Source organism: Sarcophilus harrisii, chromosome 3 (genome assembly GCF_902635505.1).
Source record: "Sarcophilus harrisii chromosome 3, mSarHar1.11, whole genome shotgun sequence".
In the NCBI taxonomy this organism is placed as follows: domain Eukaryota; kingdom Metazoa; phylum Chordata; class Mammalia; order Dasyuromorphia; family Dasyuridae; genus Sarcophilus; species Sarcophilus harrisii.
In genome coordinates this window covers 540,848,723-540,864,708 of record NC_045428.1, presented here as the reverse complement: position 1 = coordinate 540,864,708, position 15,986 = coordinate 540,848,723, and the positions used below count along the sequence as shown (strand labels likewise).

General features: G+C 45.0%; 2 protein-coding genes across 3 annotated transcripts in view; both read left to right on the top strand.

Annotated features, from left to right (window-relative positions):
* Window positions 1–314: 314 nt before the first annotated feature.
* MRPS15 (mitochondrial ribosomal protein S15) lies at window positions 315–10,197 on the top strand. The gene is made up of 8 exons (XM_012545884.3): window positions 315–546; window positions 938–991; window positions 1,639–1,717; window positions 2,303–2,351; window positions 3,694–3,778; window positions 7,471–7,529; window positions 8,696–8,887; window positions 9,560–10,197. The coding sequence occupies exons 1-8, from the start codon at window positions 432–434 to the stop codon at window positions 9,662–9,664; spliced, it is 738 nt and encodes a 245-aa protein (XP_012401338.1). The 5' UTR covers window positions 315–431; the 3' UTR covers window positions 9,665–10,197.
* Window positions 10,198–13,046: 2,849 nt separating this feature from the next.
* Window positions 13,047–15,986, top strand: part of OSCP1 (organic solute carrier partner 1) — a 38,663-nt gene continuing 35,723 nt past the window's right edge. The window contains exon 1 of one of the 2 annotated variants that reach the window (XM_031962167.1): window positions 13,047–13,302. In XM_031962167.1, coding sequence (XP_031818027.1) covers window positions 13,191–13,302 — 112 coding nt within the window. In that variant the 5' untranslated portion in view covers window positions 13,047–13,190. The remainder of the gene's footprint in view (window positions 13,303–15,986) is intronic. The other variant, XM_031962168.1, reaches the window with a different exon arrangement.

Sequence of the window (15,986 nt, the reverse complement as noted above, 5' to 3'; positions counted from 1 at the left end):
CTGCAAAGGCCACTGCTTCTGTAAGACGATGCACAGATAAACGGGCCTGCAAAGAAGAAAGGCTATTTACATGATTACATCACTCAGAGTATACCTGGCAGTCTACATCCGGGCCCCTTGAGGCCTATGCCTTTATATAGCCTTTCGGGGTTTGCAATTAGATGCAGATAGGTGCAGACTGGGGCGATGGGCAGGATGGGAAGAGAATTGAAGAACGAACAGAGTCCACTTTTTAAAGAAGCGGCAGAACTTCCATCGATGCGCTCGATCATCCTCTCCATCGATGCGCTCGATCATCCTCTGCTCCTGCCCCGCAGCCGCACTCGATTGGCTGAGCCTGAGCCAAGATGGCTGCGCCCATGTGAGCCGTCCCGGGGCTCGCTGGCTTTGGGCGGCGGCCGCGGAGCGACGTAGGGGCGGCGGGGGCCGAGATGCTGAGGGCGGCGCGGAGGGCTCTTCTGCTAGGGCAAGGCCAGGCCCGGGCCCGGGCCTGCGCGGCCACGGCCCGAGTAGCCGCAGGACCTCGGCGCGCCCTGCTACCCTCCGGTGAGGGGAAGGGACGGGGGAAGGCCCGGGGGCTGGAAAGGGCTGGCTAAGGCGGGGAGGAGGGGCTGGCGGGCAGGACCGTGAACGAGGCCCGGGAAAGGAGCCGGGCGGCGGGGCCGAGAGCGAAACGGCCAAGTGCGATAGCCGAGACGAGGCGAAAGCCCGCGAAAGGAAGCGGGCGGAGAGGTCGGCGGGGGATTCGGGAAGAAACGGGACAGAACCGGGAAAGGAAGCGGGCGGAGAGGCTTAGGAAGAAGGAGGTTGGAAACCCGGGAGGAAAAGACGAAATAATGCCCGATTCCGGGGAGGGAAGAACCGAAGCTAAAGGGAGGGGGCACGGGGAGGGAATCCGAGGCCACCTCCAATCTCCCCTCCCCCCTTCACTTTCCAGGAAATGGCCTCCTCCTGCAGGCAGCCCGAGCCTATGCGGCAGACAAGACTCCTGGTAGGTGACCCCTGGCTTGGCCCCGGAAGTGAACAATAAACACCGCCACCACCCAGGCTTAAGGGAACCTGGGGGGACGGGGACGGGGAGAAGACCTGGGATCAGGAAGGGACTCGGTCTCCCCTTAGTGGGCCCAGCCTCTTGTGTGAGTCCCACTGGAAGAAGAATTGCTCCTCTTGCCCTTGGTTTAAAAAAAAAACCTTATTCAGAAAGAACGGTGTTGTCTCCCCAGAAGTTTTCTCTTTCCTCTTCATCTGGGACCTTCATCCTGCTTATGGCTATTGTCCTGTTCTCTTCCCCTTTAGACTGGGAAACCCTTGAAGACAGCGGCAGTCTTTTGCCTTTGTATTCCCAACATTTAGCATAGGGTCTGGCACCGATTGGTATGGAATATTTAATGAATGACTGATTTACATGGGATCCATAATTGTTCCCTGACATCTTCTAGGCCCTGTCACAGCCTTGGCCACCATCTAGTTTTCCACCTGCATAAGCTAAAACTCCAAGAGTCTCAAGGATTTGCTCAGTCTTTCCAAATCCAGTGATCTAGTTGGCCCCCAAATATCCCAGTCTGTGAGGGCTGAGTGCGGGCAGATGGGCAACGGTGAGAGCTGATCTTCCATGGTTTCCTTTTGTGCCTGCCTTAGCCTCCCGGTCCAGCCAGATGGATGACCTGCCTTCCTCCATACTTCTGAAAGATTACCAAAATGTCCCAGGAATTGACAAGTACGTATGTGTCATGGTCTGGAGGCAAAATGTGGGAGAAAAGAGATAGAAAAGGCCAGTTTTGAAGAAACAGATCACCATTATCATAAACTGATCATTTTCCATTATTACTGTTGTTCAAGTATAAGAGGCTGGCAATGCTTTGGAGGAGTGATTGAATGGGTCAAATTGGTGACAGCCGAAGGAAACCAGAGAGCAAGAAAAGTGATCTGGAGAGCTGGAGGCTTTAGCCATTCCCTTTGTCACTTGCTTATCATTGTGACAAATAGAAAAATAAGTGATTTGAGGCTTGAGATGTGTTTGGATGACTCTCCTATATTCTGGTTAATATTGATGTCCAGCCTTCCATGTGACAGGATAGCTTCAGTTTCTTTGTCACCCTATGAAGATCATTCTGCATGGTTCTTCCTCCCCTAAAAAAAATCATAACCTATTATTCTAATTTTGGGGGAGAAGACCTGATCTGTTTGAGAAAGAAGTTCTAGGTTACCATGATTTTCCAGACAAACCTGAAATACGGGGTTCCTTCCACCACCCACCACCACATCTACTCTGAGATTCTTCACCTTTGCAATCTCCCTACAGGGTCAATGATGTTGTAAAAAGGATTTTGTCCCTGGAAATGGCCGACCAGGTGAGTGTCTTCTCTCCTTGCTCAGGTACTTTTTTTCCTCAGCCATATTCTTTATCAATACCCATCTATGGTACATTGTCAGAACAGGGTGAGCCATGGGATCTGCTCTTGTTTTCTCTCTGGCATTTATTTCCATTAGTTCTAAACTCAGACATAGATATGTTGCATACCAAGTATGTTTGCCAATGTAATACTGATACCACTGAGCAGAATTATTTAATGAATTCTCTAAGTTGATTTGTTTTATAAGAAGAAGTGGCTACAGGATCACTTTGGCCTTAGGAAGTCTGAGATTGGTTCCAATCCTGATCCGGCCACTTATTTTGTTACCTTGGACAAGTCACAATTATCTGAGCTTCAGTTCCCTGATCTATGAATCAAGGAAATTAGACTGATGAGTCAGAGATATAGCGTTAAAAGGACTTTCAGAAATGGCCTAGCCCAGCCCCCATACAAAGGAGAGGAAAGTCTGAGAAGTACAATGATTTGCTTATAGTCACATACTAAGTGGCAGAGTCTGAGTTCAGACGAAGTTCTCTGACTGAATAATCAGTCTCTTGGGTACTTTCACACTACCTCTCCTTTATCTCTTCTGTCATAAGACTGTGAAAAATAAATCAGACCACAGTGATCAAGCACTTCCTATACTCCAAAGCTCTATATAAAATATCAGCTGATGTATAATTATAAATAATGGAATGGAAAGCACAAGGCCTTGCTTCTGATGAGGAGGATGGTGCTCATCTCGCTTTGCTTTCTGTCCCCAGTGGGATAGCAGGCTCATGTCCTCCATCCTTCAACACATTTATTTATTAAGGGTCAGCCTCAAACCCAGTGCTTGGTTCCAAGGCCAGCTAATTTATCCACTCCATCCTGTTGCCTCTGGCAACCATTGGCCATGTAATCCTCAGCATGTCACATTGTTAACAACTCAATGCCCTAGGTTAGAAGTGTCAAACTGACAGCTCTCAACAATCCTGATTGCAGCCAGAACTAGGTTAAAATGTAACTTTAAAATATTTAACAAAATAAATACAATAAAACAAGACATCCTACAAGGATCTTTATGTATATTTAGTGACTCTCATTTCTATTTGAGTTTGACACCATTGCCCTCAGTAACTCTTAAAATCCTGAGTTTTAGAGAAAGTCCCTTCAGAAGCCTCCAGTCTCCTTCCTTTGTACTCTGGAGTCAGTCCTCTTCAATGCCTGGGGAATAATGTTGTGAGCTTTTCCAAGACAATCTCTTAGAGTAGCAGTACCACGAGAGGTCTGAGAACATGAAGGGTGTTTTGAGGATGAAGGGACCCAAAACATACATTCTGGTTTGTTCCCCCATCAGAAGGAGAAAATGAGGGTAAAGACGGAGCAGTTATTAAACAAGATCACAGCAAATCCAGAAGATACCACATCCCTGGAAGCTCGAGGTTAGTCCTGTGCTATATCCCATCTTCTGCTTTTTCACTGACTATACCCTCTACCTAGAGTCTTCTCATAACCTTCTGGCTCCCCTGGCTTCTTCCCACCTTCTGCAGCAAACCTTTCCCCATCCTTTCCACTGCTTAGTGCCTTCTAAGATTACCTTCTGTTTACTCTTTGTGTGTCGTATTTTCATAAAGTGTGTTTTCATGTTTTCTCCCCCATTAAAATGTTAGTTCCCTGAGGGCAGGGACTATTTTAGCCTTTCTTTGTCTTCCTGGTATATGGCAAGTGGGGATGCTTAAATTAGTGTTTGTTGAATGGCTGTACTGCAGTTAACTCTGACCTTCCCAACAAGTGCTCTGGGCCTGGATGAGCTATTCTCAGAGGAGGGTCAGAAGCTTGATCACACAGTTAGGAAATCTGAGATTTGGAAGAGGTCTCAGCAGAATCTGAGATTGCGTCCCTGACACATGCTCATGCAGCCTCTGCTTAACCCTCTGCTGAGGAGAGCTACTTCCTCCCAAAGCAGTCATTCCCCCTTTTAGAAAACTCTCATATCAAACTTAAACAGATGCTTTGTAGCTTCTCTCTGTTGTTCTGGGTTGTGCTCTCTGGGGCCTAAAAGAACAACTCTAATTCCTCACTGAGGCTGTCCTTCCCATAACCAAAATCAGCTAGCATCTTTATCCCTCTCCATTCCCATTCCTCCATCTTCCAGTCTGCCTAGTCTTTTCTTCTCCAGCCTAAACACCCCTAATTCCTTCAACCATTGCTCATGATACCCTGAACTGAAAGGCACCCCAGGTATGACCTGACTAGGGCAAAGGATAGTGAGACTACAGCCTTCTTGTGGTCAGTGCTGCTAATGGTGCTGGGAGAACCCTACCATTACTAATAGGTTTGGCATCTCATTAAGTTAGTTTCTCAGTAAGAACTTCAGCTCTCTGTCCATTCTGGTCTGTTTTTCTCTTCAGTCCGGTGAGGCTGGGATAAGAGAGAATCGATGATGTTTGGGCTTTTGTCTTACTCAAATGAGTCAGGAACCAAACAGCTTTGAGAACTACTACCAGTCACAGTTCTGCTACTTACTGTATATGGCATCTTGTTTGTCCTTTGTTCTCGAAGGACATCGGGGAGGGGATGCCGTGACATGCAAGTGAATTGATTTCAGGCAGGAAGGACTATGCAAGGTCACCTGCCCACTCTCCCCTCCAGAGTCATCTGCATTCAGTGGCCAGATAGAGATCAGCATGACTGGAGATGGCCCTGTGTGAAATGGGACCTTAAACAAGTCCCTTGGCTTCTCTAAACCAGAACTTCATAAACTTTTTCTATCCCCTTTTCACCCAAGAAATTTTTACATGATCCAGACGTATAGATATATAAGCAGTATGGAAATATTTACTAATAATTAATCATAAAGAAATTTGTTTTTAAACAATTCTTTGGTATACATACAATTTTACCACTTATTAAAGATGAAAGCAAATTTGCATAGTAATAGAGATGGATATGCTTGTTTATTTTTACATAAAGAATATTTGGTGGAATATTCAATACTCCAGGATATAAAGCATTCAGAAGACTTTTACTATTGCCACATTCAATTATATAACTCCATATAGAGTCACAACCTACACTTTTAAAAAGCTTTGCTCTAGGCTGTAATTACCTTGTATGTAAAAGAGTGATAATCTCTGAGGCCCCTCTAAACTATTCATCTGTGCTCTGTGTTCCAGGTTCCTCCCAATTTCACATTCTATATTCTAAAACCCCTCCCAACCCTGACTTCTATGGTGTAACACCTCTCTTTGCCCTGAAATTCTGTGTTCTCTAACCTTTTCTGTGTTTTAAGGTTCTTTCTTAGTGGGATTTCGTTCTGTGACTTGTTTAAATCTCCCTCCCTTCTTTGGACACATTCTCCTCTTAAAATTAAGGAATTTGACTTGAGTGTGTGTAAGGTCCTTTCCAGTCCTAATGGTCAAGCATCCATCCAACCTCCACTTACCCCACCTTCTACTTGGGCATCCACCTATTTATTACAGTTTCCTTTTCACTCATAATAACCCAAACTCTTACTTCTCCCCTTTGGCCAGTTTCTGTTTACTATATGGTGAGTTCAGTATCAAAGAGACACACATGAAAGGTTCAGAGGGCCTGCTTTCAGAACCTCTTAGCCCTTTTTGGGGAAAGGGACCTCAGCTTTCCATCCCTCTGACAGTTCTGTCTGTCCAATCTGATAGCAATAGAACCTCTCTGCTACTCAAAAACTCTCAGGACTGATAGAAATTATCTGTCCAATTTAAGTGACATCTTACTAAGTACATACAGTGTGCTTGCTCTTTCTGTTGTTGAATCTGTGGACCACCTGTGAAATGCTTCTTAGCCATGCTTTAAGGGAGCAGGTCCTTAGGCCACTCCTCCCCCCAAACCTTCCTTTCACTGGAGCAGAGGTTAGTTCAGTTGAGTATTGAAAAAGTAGTGTGTCATGATTCATTCCTGAGAGAACCCCATTAGCCAATGATTTCTCAAAAAAGAACCGTCGCAATTCTCTCTCAGAATTCATTTCTCACATGTCTGCCAAAGCTGGGCTGCCATCATTCTGAGGGCCTCTCCTCTGCACTGTCTTCTGCTTTTTCTACCCTACCCCAAAAATAGTAACATCTGTACCCACAGAAATGAAGCAAGAACTTGACGGAAGTTCTTAGGGATGCTGAGGGCAGAGTGGGGACTGACAAATGAGAAAGAATCATATACTGCTAATAGCAAGCAGGAGCTTTAGAGGTCACTGGGCATCCAGAACGCACCTGAAGAAACAGGCAGAGAGCCAGAGAAGGAAAGTGCTTTCTTTCTCTGTCCAAGGTCCTGCAGCGTGAGCTCCCATCTGGACCTCAGGCCAGGACTTGACTCACATGCAGACCTGTTTCTGCTGTTTCCCATCCTGCCCTCCCATCCAAAAGGCCTGAAGGGAACCAAAGACCACCAAGGCTCCCACAGCCATTCGGGCCACTGGCAGCTTATGAAATACTAGTAATTTACTAGTATTACAGAGTGTCTGTAGTTCTGACCTCTGATACAAACTGACTATATGACCGTGGGCAAAGTGACTGAAGAGCTGCTGATCTGAATTATGGGGTTCCACATGATAGGATTACATCCCTACCCAAAAGAAATGGTAGGTATAAAGGTCAAAATTACCTAAGTCAGGTGGCAGTAGGTTTTGATCTCTCTTCAGTTCTGTCAGTCAATACATTTATTAAGCACTTAGTCTGTGCTTGGCACTGTGCTGAAAGCTGGGGATGCAAAAAGAGGCAGTCTACAGTCTAATGGGGAGACAATATGCAAAAAGTTTGTACAAACAAGTTATGGGTAGAATAAATGAGAAAGAATTGAGAGAAGCCTCTGGCCCTAAGAGAGTTGAAGAAGGCTTTCTGTAGAAAGTGGAATTTGAATTGGGGATTAAAGAAAACAAGAAGGTCAATACTTGGAGGGGAGGAAGGAGGGCGTTTCAGGCTTAGGGGACAGCCAGAGAAGCTGTCCAGAGGATAAAAATGAGAGTATCATGTTCATGGAACAGCCTGAAGGCCAGTGTTGCTGAACCAGAGTACCTCTCACAGAAGTAAAGTGAAAGAAGATTTTTTGACTCTTGAGTTACAGTTAATTTGCTGTCCTGACTTTTTGTGGTTTGTTATTATAGTTATAAAATTGACAGTCAAAATCCGAAACTATGAAGAACACATGCAGAAGCATCACAAGGTGAGCTATCCCCTCCATTCCCCCTCATACACACCTTCCTTTCCCTCCTCCTTCCATCCCTTCCTCCCTGGAGAGAGATTTGGCAGCACCTAGAGTAAAGCAAGTCTGGATTAAGATCTTACTGGGAGGAGGTAAGGGACAATCCTCTTTAAATATTTGTGGGGGGGAGGATGTTTTGATTTACAACTAAAGTAAACTGGATATAAAATTTTGGATAGCTTGAATTAATCCTATTTCTTGTGCATAAACATGTACATCTTTGCTTGCAAATGAGAGTTTCTCCTTGGCATTCAATAGAATTTTTGCCCAGACACCAGCTTGACTCTGTCAGGTACTCAAAAAAAATTAACTGAGTTTTCCAATAACCAAACTAGATGTAATTTCAAGGAAAATGATTTTATATGATAATCAATGGCTTTATATTAAATGTCCTTAAAGTACTACTTGACTTTCAGTGTGTGCTAAAATGACACTAGATGGCACTAGTTATCAATATACTGGCATCAGTGAAATAGAGCAGGTAAAACATTTGGGAAACCTTAAAATCCTCTCTCCATACAGCTGTTATTATTTTGTTTCTTCTGGGAAGCTCTGAGGAAGGGAAGTCTGAGGCCCAGACCTTGATTCCAGAGGCTACAGGGTTCATGAAGTAAATTGGATTGGGAGTTTGGAAACATAGATTGGAATCTGAGCTGGACAAATCGTGTAGTATTTGGCCCTCAGTCAGAGTCCATTAGGGGAGAGATTAAGTGACTCTGAGGTCTCTTCACCTTAACATCTATCGCTCTCAAAATCCCATTAGCTACAACTTGAGTTGTATCTCTGTGACATTGAAGCAGTAAATAAGTCCACTCCTATCTGAAGTTGAAGAAATAGAGTGCCCATCAGGAATTCATGTGTTCAGTGCCTGGGGATAGAAAGACAGAGCCAGAAATAGCCCCTGCCCTTATGAACCATACAGCCTATTAGAATGGGGAAGGAAACTCGTTCAAGAAACTATTCCCCACCACTTACTTATGGGGGGAGCATAAGACAAGACAAGATTCCTATGTAGAATAATGGTGCCTGGGGCTCATGGCCAGCTCACAAAAGTCCTGCTACTTGTAGACCAGCCTTCCCACATTGCCCTTGGCAGGTGCCAGTTCCCTCATTCAATGTTTGTACAGGACAAGGCTCACAAGCGATCCCTGCTAATGACCATTGACCAGAGAAAGAAGCTCCTGAAGAAACTTCGGCAGACTAACTTTGAGATGTTTGAGAAAACATGTAAAGAGCTGGGCATTGAGTACACCTTCCCCCCTCTCTATTACCGCCCTGCACACCGACGGTGGATGACTAAGAAGGCTTTATCTATTAAGGTAAGGATCAGAAGCGACTTTTCTTGGGCTGCTGTAGAATGGGTTGGAAAATTAAGGAGCTAAATATAGGTCTGCCAGCAGCATAGAGTAGCCTTCCTGGACTTCAGTTTAGTTTAGGGCTTAAACTTTGCCCATATTTAACACCTTTTTGCCTGAGAAATTTTTACACAACCCTGGACCTATGAATATATAGATTAGGTATACAAAACAAGCATTTGCTGATAATTATTTTGTGAGCCCCACATTCAGTAATGTGACCCCATGTGGGATCACAACCCACAGCCTAAGAAGCTTTGATGGAGACAATTTTTTTTTTATTATTATTTTTTCTTTCATCTTGGCTATTAAAATAATGTTTTCGAGTATGAGAAACTCTGTTTTGTCAAGTGGGAGAGATTAGACTTTTCTGCTTAGCCTTAGAGGAATAGCAGGAAGTGAGAAGAGGAGGTTGAGGGAGGCAGATTTTCTTCTGTCATTGGGATATCTTCTATCAGATAAGTTCATCCTTGGCAGGCTTTAAGCAGAGACTGATGACTTAGGCTAAAAGGGATTTCCCTGTTAACACTTCTTCCACTTGAGTAGGATTCCAGCAGATTCTGTTTGGACACTTCCATGGATGAGGTTTTACTTACCCAGAATTCGAGAAACATTCCCTCCCATTTCCTTCAATAGGTGTTCCAGGAGACACAGGCACTGAAGAAGCTAAAGAAGCAAGAAGAAGCACTAAAGCGTGAAGGAATGAAGAGGCTGGAGAGTCAGAAAGTTTCAGTTGGATAGCCCAGGCTCCACCAATCATGTGGCACTCTATCTAATAGCAGAAATAAATAAGTTAAAACCCAGTCTTCTTCATGTCCTGGCAGATTATGGGGATAGACGGAGTTTGTAGGTCTGAGAAAAGCTTCACTAAGTGTGTAACGGAAGCCTCAGGGAGGTAGCCCAGCGGGCCAGCTCCCCAGAGGCCACGCCACATCCCAGCCAGGCATTTGTCTGCGGGCTTGAGTGTCCTTATGAACATTATAAGTCATTTCTTAGAAAAGTTAGCTTCTGAGGACAGGGGGCCCTTCAGCCCAGAAGATCCAGAGGTATTATAGAAAGAGTACCAGATTTGGAATTGACTCTAGGTTTCCATTCCACTAATATACCAGCAAGTTATGTGAACTGGAGCAAATCGTTAACATTCTCTGAACTCCAACTCCTTCATATCTGTAAAATGAGGAGGGTAGAGAAGGTAGTTTCAGGTCCCTGCCAGGATCCTCAATATAGAATTACAAGTTGGAAGTTATATTTCAGTTCAATAAATATTAATTCAAGCTGTTTGTGTCCCAGTCTTGGCCAGATAGCTTATACAAGTGTGCCTTTGACTAACAGTGAACAAGACATTGAGCATATACTGTGTAAGAGGCCCAAAACCAGCAAAAGTTGGAAGAAAGAGGTGGTGGTGGAGAGAGTTGGGGTACAACAAGAGAAGGCCTAGTCTCTGCCCTTGAGGACCTAACAGTCAAGTCTGAGAGATAAATATGAGAATAAATGACAATAAGATGTAAGGAATGAATGGGTGAAGGCAACAGTAAATGTGGTTATTATCCATAACATGGGAAAGTCACTGAGCTGGCAAATCAGAGAAAACAGCCATTGCTGTCCTGAAGAATGACTTGAAAGGTTGGGAAGGGATTTGACAGCAAGGAAAAAATGGACTAGCATAAACAAGAACAGGTTCTTGGGAAACCATGATAAGGAAAAGATGGACTAGCATAAGCAGGAACAGGTTCTTGGGAAACCATAATGTGAAACAGGGCCACAAGCAAATCAAGAGACTCCAGTGAAGTCTGAACCTTATCACAACACTCCCAACTATATATACATGCACATTTGTGAATGTCTATCTTAAAGAAGAATGGCATTAGCTATTGGAGGCCCGGGAAGGAACAAAAACGGGTGCTACTTGAGCTAAGTCTTACTAGTTGCAGGGGGAAAAAGTTAGTTCAGAACCATCAAGTACAAAGTACCTTGATAATAAGGTTTATAAGGAAGGAGCCAGGTTGTAAAAAGCTTTTAAGTGACAAAGGACTCTGGTCCTGGAAGTAATTGGGAGGCATCAGAATTTATTGAGCAATTGGGTTCCCATGCTCAAAGCAATATTTTAGGAAAATTGCTTTGGGAGTTCAGTAGAGAGTGGATTAATAGTGTAGAAGGGCTTGGGGAAGAGAGAAGAATTGGATATTAGAATAATTAAGGTGAGTGGTGATAGAGGCCTAAGTAAGAGTGGTGACTGAGTGTACCTTTAAGAAATAAATGATAAGGCGGCTTGGTAACTAATCACATATATGTGGGGTGAGAGAAGAGTTGAACATGATACCCAAGTCATGAACCTGGGTGACTAAGTCAGTGGTGCTTTTCATAGTAACAGGAAAGTTCAGGAAAAGGAAGGGTTTATAAAGAAAGGTAATAAAGTTGTGTCTTGGACACTGAGTGGTCTGCCTATGGAACATCAAGTTTAAAATGTTTGCCAATTATTTGGCCATTTGGGATTGGAGCTCAGGAAAGAGACTAGAACTGGAAAAAAGACACTTAGAAATCGTCCCATAGAGGTATTTATTGAGATTGCCGAGAGGAGAGCCCAGAGTTAGTGGGATAGATATAGATGAAAATCCATCACAAGAGACTGTGGAGTCACGAATGAAGGAGAACTGAGAGCATTGAATGTGAGGGAAGTATGTACAGAAGAGTCAATGGCTATAGAGGAGGAAGGGATGAAGCCATTAGATTTATCAATTAAATCATTGGTAACTGGAAAAAAGTTTTTATTGACTGATGAGATCGGAAGCTAAGATTGCAGAAGATTTAGAAGAGAAGGATATGAAGGGAAGGGGGCGGAGCTCAGTGGCAAATGATCGGAGTGGCTTAGACATTGAATAATAGGATTTCTTTGCTGTGATGAAAACCTGTTCAAGGTTAGTTAGCATAGATTTGTATTGAACTCTGTCAACATTTTAGTGATTTCCTCCAGTTCAACTTAACAACATGAGTAAGAAGGAGGGAGATAGATGTGATAGTAATCCATGGTTGGGGTTTGGAAAGATCAGCAATAGGGCGAGGGAAGAAGAAATTCAAGACAGGATTGTATAGAGTTGGTTCACTAAAAGGTGGGTTAGCAAGAGAGTTTGGGCAGAGCAAGGAGGAGAGCCTGGAACACTATTAAAGGAAAGAGGGATGGATTATAGATCACAGAATCAAAGACAAAAAGAGTGAGACAGTAAAAGGGGGGAGGGGATAAAAGATATTAATCAGATAAAGGAAATGCAAAGCTTGATCATTCCTCAGAGGGGCTTTGTCTGGAACACTGCATTTACTCTCAGCCTCAATATATTGGTTTTTCCCTTTTTTATTCTTTGTTACAAGAGAACTTGCTATTAGAGGTAACATAGTTAATAAATATTTATAAAGCACTGACTGTGGTAGGTGCTATGGATACAAAGAGGCAAAAGAACATTGTGAGACCTCAGAATGTAACGGATTGTGATGTAAAAACATGAGGTTTAAGGGGGAGAGGAGGAGGTGTATGTTCTTGATTTCTCCATAAGTGAACTTTTTTTTTCCAAAGTGGAATAACAGGTTTAAATAGAATCTAAAGGATCGCAAAGCGGTTTTCTAATCCGTACGTTTTACAGACGAGGACAGAGCTAAAGCTGGGGCAGCCGGGTGGTACGTGGGAAGGGCGCAAAGTCCGGAGTCAGAAAGGCCAAGTTCAAATGTAGCCTCAGACACTCTACAATTATAAATTGTAAAGAGAGAGTCGGGAGCGGCTGAGCGAGCTTAAAGCTGGGAGAGACCGCGGACCGAAGCCCAGTCCCGGCATTGCTGCAGGGAACGAAGCGAGGCGAAAGCATCCGTTCTTGTTAAGTACATGAGGCAGCACCACACTGTCTCTGAGTGACTTGTAGCGTGGTCACGCAGCTAGTAACCCAACAAAGCCGAATCCGAATCCAGGCCCCCGCCTCCGGGCCCAGCGCTCCTCCCAGCTCAGCCCCCAGACATGAATGGCTCCTTTGCAGCCGGACCTTTAAATGTCGGCCAAATGGGCTTCTCTCGCCCTCCGCCCTGGCGCCTTTAAGACGCCCACCTCCCAACAAGCAGCGCTCCTATTGGCTGCTCCTCCCGGTCATTGGCGCTACCTTGGCAACCGAGTGGCTGAGACGCCTGCGGTGGGTCCGTTCTCGGCACTCGCTGCTTTGCCGGAGCCCCGCGCCCCGGCTCCCCGCGGCCAGTCCCGACCCCCGACCCCCGGCCCCGGCCCCGCGGCGCCATGTCGGTTCGGACGCTACCTCTGCTCTTCCTGAACCTGGGTGGGGAGATGCTCTACATCCTGGACCAGCGCCTGCGGGCGCAGAACGTCCCGACAGACAAGGCCCGTAAAGGTGAGCGCCTCCCCGGGCCCCCCCCCAGGGGACCGTCCCCAGGGTGCCCCAAAACAAGACCCCCCGGGGTCCTCCGAAATAGGGCTGTCCTCGGGGCCCCCGAAACAGGAGCCCGCCCTCACACCCCCTCAGACTGCCCCCTGCCGGGCCCCCAAAACGGGAGACTCGCCCCAGGGCCCCCCAAAACGGGAGACTCGCCCAGAGCCCCCCAAAAGGGAGACTCGCCCAGGGCCCCCCAAAACGGGAGGCTCGCCCCAGGGCCCCCCAAAACGGGAGACTCGCCCAGAGCCCCCCAAAACGGGAGACTCGGCCCAGAGCCCCCCAAAACGGGAGACTCGCCCAGAGCCCCCCAAAACGGGAGACTAGCCCCAGGACCCCCAAAATAGCCCACCTTCCCAGGACCCCCCAAAACAAAAGACTGTTCTCAGGGGACTTCTTAAAACAGGAGGCTCTGTTTGGAGACCTCTTGCTGGAGCTGAAGACACTGCTCCCAGAAAGCTCCCCCTAAAAACTCCCAGGAGATTCTGCTCCCTGAAACCCCCCAAAACATGGAACTTATTCCCCAGACTCCCAAAGTCAGTTACTTCTGATATCCTTCTCCCAAGCAGGGAGCCATCTCTCCAGTCTTCTCCAAAACAGGGGATCTTTTCCGAGGATGCTATCCCAACCCCTCACCCAAACCAGGGGCTTATCTGCCTGAGATGCCTCCAAAGTGGAAGATCCTTCAGCACAGACCATCCTCCACTGTTGCTTCTTAATAATTCCTCAAAAGCAGACAATCTGCTCCCCAAGACCCTCAAAATTAGTGGATGCTGCTCTTCTAGCCTTCTTCCCCCAAACAGGAAAGCTACTCCCTCTAACCATCCTCTGCTTTCTCTCCAAAACCTCCTGAGGGTCCTGGACCCCTGTACATTCTTAAAAGTGAAAGAGGCTGTCCTTGGATTCCTTTCTCAGTTGCTTTCCATAGTAATCTCAGATCCCCAACCTTAATTTCCTTTCCTCACTCTCTGCTCCCCTGATCTCATCCCCCAAAACTGGGGGACTTTATACCATTAAATAAACTCTCCAATACCTTCTGAAGACACTTTTCCCCCATCATCTCAGACCTTCCATTCAAATTCTGTTCCTTAGGTACCACCACTCAAAATTGGAGGACCCTGCCCTACATCATACATTGCCTCCCTTCAAATTCTGTTCTAGCCATCATCTTACCCTTAGAAGTGTGTGTGTGGGGGGGGGGGGGGTGGAACCCTGTTACCTTCCCACCAAACCGAAAACACTGCTCTACTGATAGCCTTATCACCCTCCTCTCAAAATTCTGACATTACTCCTTGATCACCCAACCCTTTAAAACTGAATGACTGTTCTCTCAAGATTCCTGATCTAATACAAATGGTCCCTTTGTTATCTGAGAATCCCTGGTCTGTCTTGATTCTCCTCAAAACTAGAAGAGCTTGCTAACAATAAAAGTAATTATTATTGTTATTGTCATTGTTATTATATAAATATATTATGTCTTATAATAATAATTATAATAATACTAACAAAAACCATGAAAATTATTTAAATCATTGTTGTGCAAAGGATTTTTTTGCTACTTTAACATCCCCTTTCACTATTTCCTATCCTTAGTTAAAGGCCCATAGTTACCTGTTTTTGCCTAATCAGGACTCCAGTGTATTCCCTTTTCTTTGCCCACAGCCCTCTTTTTTCCTTAAATGGTTCTTATTCTCTAGCTAAGACTTCTCAGTACTCCCACAACAGAGCTTTTTGCAGCCTATGTACCCCACACACACCCACTCCTTTCAGCTAAAAAGTCTTATGTCTCCATGCTGAGATGCTTCCTTCTCACAAGAGTTGGGACTGGTCCCACAAGTTATCTTTAATCATAAATTACTGTGGAAGTCAAAATGCTGTGCAGCATCCTATGGGCAAACAAGACAACTTAAGGAGGTCTTGGATCATACTAGAGAATTCCTTAGCTTTACTGGAAAGTATGGGAATTGTGCTGATTTAGGACATGGATTCCTAAGACTAGAAAAGTAATGATCCAGTTCCAAGACACCAAATCTGATCCCCCAAACAATGATAGTAACAAGCAGCATGGCACAGTGGAAAGCATAACTCCTCATGAGTCATATATGGGTTCAAATCCTGCCTTTAGCTTACTACTTGTGTGATCTAAGGCAAGCTATTTAACTTCCTTGGGCTTCATTTTCCTCATCTATAAAATGAAAGGGTTGGCCCATTGAAGTCTGTTCTAGCCTATGATCCTACAAGAGTTCCAGATTTTTTGCTTGCTTCCCCTTGCCTACATCTCCCCGCCAAAAAAAGATCTTTTTTGTCACCCTTTTTCAATAGATCCTTCACTCATAGGGCCTTTTATTGTGTCCAACAAAAACACATATGGGGGAGTTATATTTTGGGCTTTTCCTCCCAAAAGCCGTGTAAAATTTTCTTTATCAGTATTGATGTATTTCATGAAGGCCATCCCTGGTCTAGCATTATCAGAAAATATGCTGCAAGCTTCCTCCTCCGTTTGGTCTTTGTTTCAGAATTCAACAGAAAGCAAGTTCAACCTCAATGGAGTAATCTTTGAGCGTTGCCCACTGAATGTTATGAAATGTTTAAAGCAAGAGTAGAAGTAGTTGTTTTCTTTACTCTTCTCTTTAAAACACTCATAA

Bases quoted from the DNA above. Each gene is read 5' to 3' on its own strand.
- MRPS15 (XM_012545884.3), top strand. From the start codon at position 432: ATGCTGAGGGCGGCGCGGAGGGCTCTTCTGCTAGGGCAAGGCCAGGCC. The intron at 992-1,638 runs GTAGGTGACCCC...TGCCTGCCTTAG, and splicing joins TGCGGCAGACAAGACTCCTG to CCTCCCGGTCCAGCCAGATG. The intron at 2,352-3,693 runs GTGAGTGTCTTC...TTCCCCCATCAG, and splicing joins CCCTGGAAATGGCCGACCAG to AAGGAGAAAATGAGGGTAAA.